The sequence below is a fragment of the Lactuca virosa genome, chromosome 6 (genome assembly GCF_052849685.1).
Source record: "Lactuca virosa cultivar CGN04683 chromosome 6, Lactuca_virosa_CGN04683_v6, whole genome shotgun sequence".
In the NCBI taxonomy this organism is placed as follows: domain Eukaryota; kingdom Viridiplantae; phylum Streptophyta; class Magnoliopsida; order Asterales; family Asteraceae; genus Lactuca; species Lactuca virosa.
Window position 1 is genome coordinate 34,086,289 of NC_136431.1, and position 5,425 is coordinate 34,091,713.

General features: G+C 34.0%; 1 protein-coding gene across 2 annotated transcripts; it reads right to left on the minus strand.

The window, feature by feature from the left end:
• Positions 1–305: 305 nt before the first annotated feature.
• LOC145120226 (two-component response regulator ARR2-like) lies at positions 306–2,681 on the minus strand. 2 transcript variants are annotated; one of them, XM_079056037.1, is made up of 6 exons: positions 2,238–2,681; positions 1,859–2,011; positions 1,381–1,782; positions 1,213–1,286; positions 695–1,123; positions 306–589 (listed from the first exon to the last, which is right to left on the minus strand). In XM_079056037.1, the coding sequence occupies exons 1-6, from the start codon at positions 2,419–2,421 to the stop codon at positions 512–514; spliced, it is 1,320 nt and encodes a 439-aa protein (XP_078912163.1). In that variant the 5' UTR covers positions 2,422–2,681; the 3' UTR covers positions 306–511. The 2 variants fall into 2 exon arrangements, with proteins under 2 accessions (XP_078912163.1, XP_078912161.1); XM_079056035.1 differs by having other exon boundaries at positions 1,213–1,289; positions 2,238–2,680.
• Positions 2,682–5,425: the final 2,744 nt, after the last annotated feature.

Here is a 5,425-nt window from a genome sequence, read left to right on the forward strand (position 1 = left end):
TTTGCAAGTTTCATGTTTATGTTTATTGATTGCATCTTCACTCAATTTCTATAACAAATACATGATTGTATGTTGTTTGTTAACATATGAAAGAAACATAGATTGTCCTTTTCGATACCCAAAATGGCAAAATCGACCTCTTCCTCCTCATTTCTTAAACTTTTATTTCTTTATTATTTGGCAACACAAGAATTGTATTATATCACTGTTTATCATGTCTTGTTTGTATGCTTGTTAATTCCAATCACATAGACAGAAAAATCACCAACATTATACACATAACCATTAAAAAAACACTACCAACAAAAGAAAACAATAAATTTACACTAGACCCAAAAATCGAATTTTTGCATGTTTTTACCAACAATTTGTTGCCTATAAAAACAGTCAAAAATTCAAACCCCATATATCTTAATAACACAAAAAAATATAAAATAGTCACTAAGATAATTATTAAAAAATAAAATAAAAAAAAATAAAATAAAATAAAATAAAAAACACGCCACCTCTGTTACACCGGAAGATCATCCAAACCGTGTCCGTTAAACCCAAATTCATTTTCCGGCAATCCAAACGCCTCTTGCTGTTGCTGCATATCACAAAATCCCAATTGTACAAACATTAATGCACACGTTACAACCATAACAAAGAAAAATATTCTAAATTGATAAATAGAGTATAAATCATAAAAAACCTGCTTAAGAATCGCAGTGAGGAGGTCATCTTGATTGAATTGCTCTGGATATTGCAAAACATCGTCGTTCCGGTAGTTCCCAGGTAGCCGGTTTCCGTTTGACCGAGTTTGACCACCGACTGGAATCAGGATTTGATTATTATATGATAGCTGCTGCTGTGATTGTTGCAAACCCACGAACTGTTTCGGTTCCATATTTGTTGGAATTCCATGAAGTAATTTCGGATTTTCGAAATTAAATATGTTTCTTTGATCCATCATCGGCACAGAAATCGGAGATTTTGTGTTATTTGATCGAGGAAGAACCGCCGATTGGAATTGGCCGCCGGTGAATGACGTCATTGACGCAAAGCCTCCATCAGGGCTGCCGAGGAACGTCGACCCCAGATGCTGCGACGAGCTAAGTCTTCGGAGATAAAGCCGGTATTTCTGCACCAAATCGGAGATTGAAATTTGAAAATTGAAAATTTCCCGATGATTAGATGAAAAATCGAGGAGATTTTGAATTTTGAAGTTACCTGAAGATGGCTGGCGACGTTTTCTCTGGTTAGACCTGGAACGTTCATCAGCTCCAGGATTCTCTTCGGGACAGCTTCTGAATCGTTATTAGATTCAATAAATGTCTTATAAAAAACAAAATCATGGAGATTGAATCGAGAAAATTGGGTGAAGAAAAATGATCTTACTGTCGATTCCGAGCTGATTAACGGCGGCGACGAACTGTTGATGAAGCTCGACGGACCACACGACGCGAGGTTTTTTCAAAGAAGAAGATTCGTCTCGTTCTTCTGCATCAGCTTCAGCTTCATCTTCATCATCTTTCTTCCGCTTTGAATTTTTCCAATTACGTTCTTCGTTTGCCGATGACGAATAGTCAATATCTTCTGGTACTTTTTGGTGTTGGTCAGCGGCGGCGACGTCGGGACTTGCTTCCGGTTCGAAATCTTTCCATTCGTGTTTTCGTTTTCGTACGACATGTTGCCATATATTACGCAAAGCTTCGATACGAACAGGTTTTATGAGATAATCACAGGCGCCATGAGTAACGCCTTTCATAACCACACTGTTGCTGTCGTCGGCCGACATCACTGTAAAAATTCACCAATTGTTGAAGAAATTAAACCAGAAAAAACATGGATTTCAACTGATAAATTGGTGACTTACTGATAACGGGGAGGTCCATTTCGAGTCCGATATGTTCAAGGAGTTTGAATCCATCCATGTCCGGCATATGAACATCGCTTAGAACTATATCATGTCCGTTTTTGTTTTCTCTCAATAACGATAAACCGATTTCGGCTCTATTGCATATCGTGGCTACAATCAAAGCACAATTCGATTAGCAATCAAAGATAAAATTCATTGAAACAAGGAGATAGTATGTCAAATTGGGCGATAAGAACCCTAGAAATCCGGTTCAATTTTGATGACATGTTTCCGAATCTCTGTGTGTGTGTTTGATCTGGTTAAGAACCCTAAATCTAACTGGATTTGTTCTATTGATTGAAGAGAGAAATTAAAAAGGGTAAAACACTGTATATACCTTCATAATTGCAGTTTTTTAGCATCTTCTCTAAAATCATGAGACAAGTCGGGTCGTCATCAACAACAAGCACCCGGAGACCTGCCGGAAACTGGTCGGGTACAGTTCCGGCGCCGGCGCCGGCGGGTTTCCAAGAAGCACAACTTGAACCAGGCATCATCAATCGTTTAATCACAAGATTCATCAAGAGAAAACCTCAATCAACCCAGAAATAAACATGGCTTCTTTATGTTGATTAAAGTAAAAAAATTCGCAGTTGAAGAGAAGTTTAAAACACTGAGAGATGCTCGAAAGCTTCAATTTGTATCTGTTTGTGCTTCGGATGAGAGATGGATGATAATATGGGAATTCAAAGAAACCGTTTTGTGATTGAAAGTGTTTAATTTGAGAAGATTTGTGGGTTTTATGTTATGTGTTTGCTTCTTTTTGTTATGAAAGTCGAGTTTCCTCTTTTATGTTTTGATTTCCTTTTAAATAATTTTGTCGATTAGTAAATGGTGGGTCCCTTCCTTTGAGTACTTGATGCAACAGCCCAAATAACCCCATGCCACCAGAAACGATATTACGTCTTAAGAAAAGGATTGATTTCAATTTATATTGGGGATATTAATTAAACATTTAAACTAACTATTATTTACAGTAATATATAAAAATAGCAAAATAATAATAATAACTAGATGGGTTACCCGCGCGTTGCGCGGGGCGGAATGTGTTCGTTTTGTGAGACAAATAAGGAAGTGCATTGTATAAATTGGTATCGAAATTAAAGTATGCTGCTATTCTGTGTAATTTGCCATCAATGGGATGAATGAAAATGTAAGCAGAAATTGATTACTTAATTGGTCCTTGTGGAAGAATTATTTTATATAATGGTCATTTTTGATAAAAAGATTACAGAATTGGTTTTATGACAGAAAAACATTACCAAAATGGTCCCTTTGTTGAAAAATATTAAAAAATTGGTCCGAATACGTAGAAATATTACATAAATAGTCCATGTACAGAAAAAGATCACACAAATGACAACTGTGGCAAAGAAAGATTACCGAATTTCTCCCTGTGGCATAAAACATTAAAAAATGATCTTTGCTACAGAAAATGTTTACATAATTGGTCCTTCTGTAGCAAAACATTAGAAAATTGGTCCATATACAGGAAAACATAAGAGAATTATATTGTTATATCTTGTAGTTAGCTCATTACTGGACTAAATGCAATAAATAGGTATGACTTTCCCCCTTTCTTTTTTTTTTTTACTTATGTAGCATAGTACCTTATTTTTTCATATTACAACATTATACATTCTTGTAGTGCAAAATAGAATAACAAAATACGTTCAAATAAAGCCTTAAGAAAGGTTTCGAAACATCTCTTTCATGAGGTGAAAACACCTAATAGCATGTGGGGTTCCAAGGGTCATTTCCTGTTTTCTATTTGTATCTATTGAAGGCTGAATTTATCCCCCATTTTGATATCGGTACATTTGTTGTTGTTGCAATCGACTCTGGATTTGATCTTATCTTTGTTGCTGCTAATTTTCCATATATAGTTATAATCACATGAATAGTATAATCGCATTAAGATATAGTGAAGTTTGGATTTGATTTAATGAACAGAGTAGATTAAAGTGTAGTTATATGATATTTTCTTTATTATGTTTTGGTAGACACAATAAAGTATCTTGCTATTCTGAATGTATAATATTTTTAAAACAATGTTACCTTGAATGTAAACGAATCACAACGGAGGGGCAAATTGGTCACGGTTAAAGGAATCACAATAGATTTGGTCATGAGTTGCATAAATCTTGAGTGTTGATTGTTAAAAGATCACACATTGATACTGGAATCAGAACAGAGGGGCTGCAAAAATCATTTTAACAGGTACCTGTTTCATTCATGTTAAGTGTAGACTTCTAGTTATTTTGACTATTTATAGTAACTAATAATTCAATCTATGTAACAAATTTGACAGATTTCCAGCAATAAATGGTCTTAAGAGCGATACACTTGCGAAAATGACATTCAATTTTAACCGGAATACAACAGATGGGGTCAAACCTTTTAAACAGTATAAACGAGAATTTTTCGTCAAAATCTGTTGAGATCACTAAATTTTACCAAAAAACTGTATATAGGGGTAGTTTGGTCAAAAAATATTAAATCATTAATTTTTTACCCAAAAAACTCTTAAAATAACTATTTTTTTTACCAAAAAAAACAGTATGTAGGGGTAGTTTGGTCCAACCTGTTGGAATCATTATTCTTTTTTATTTTTCATCATATGTTTTACGTGTTATCTATAAATCAAATAACTATTGCTTTCAAATGTATAAAACGTAGTAAATAGACATTGTTAATAATACCAACAAAAATGTATGAACTATTTCTTGACTCCTTATTTATATACCTCTTATATCTTCAAAGTCATACACAATCAATTCCATGGTTGAGTGTTGTAGAGAACATGACTACTTGTTCATCGTGACGGGTCATTTTAAAGTACCTCAAATCCTTAAGGTTCTACAGTAGATTCATGTACAATGAGAACCATAATACATATCAACACATCATTAACTCAAACCTAATTAGATAAATTCTTAAGGCCAAAAAAATTCAAAATTACCATATAAACTTGCAGACTTTGTGGCTGCATTAGGTTTCCTGTGATGACCATCTCAAAACTAATAAGATATAGTTAGAATCTCGCATATACAAAGGAAAAACATATAAAATGTAGAAAAAATAAACCCTCTTTTGAAAAATAAACAACCCAAGAACATGATTACTTGTCAGACATGAAAAAAACCGAGAGCCTGAAAAACAACATAAAATGTGATGAGAAATTAAGTATTCGCCCTTTAATATAAAGTGTGCAGGAATGTTTCATTAAAAAAAATATAGGACGGGCATTTTGAGAAATCTAATTTGTGGAGTACTTTCTAGATAACCTAAAAAAACCTTTAGATCCTGGTCCGGGCTACCTTCATTGACAATGCCTTGGTCCGGTCCGGCAACAAAAATTCTCGGAATTGATGAAGTGAAACCACTAAGCCTGCAATATTGTAGCATTAATCAAAATTATATACCAGGAAATACAGACTAATACACATAAAGGACAAATTTCAAAAAGACAAAATATACAATATACTAAGTAAATGAATATAACTTATATAATTAGATGAACAT

Coding starts and splice junctions, on each gene's coding strand:
- LOC145120226 (XM_079056035.1), bottom strand. CDS start 2,421: ATGAATCTTGTGATTAAACGATTGATGATGCCTGGTTCAAGTTGTGCT. Junction 2,012..2,237: donor AAAAAACTGCAATTATGAAG/GTATATACAGTG, acceptor CTTTGATTGTAG/CCACGATATGCAATAGAGCC. Junction 590..694: donor TCACTGCGATTCTTAAGCAG/GTTTTTTATGAT, acceptor TGTGATATGCAG/CAACAGCAAGAGGCGTTTGG.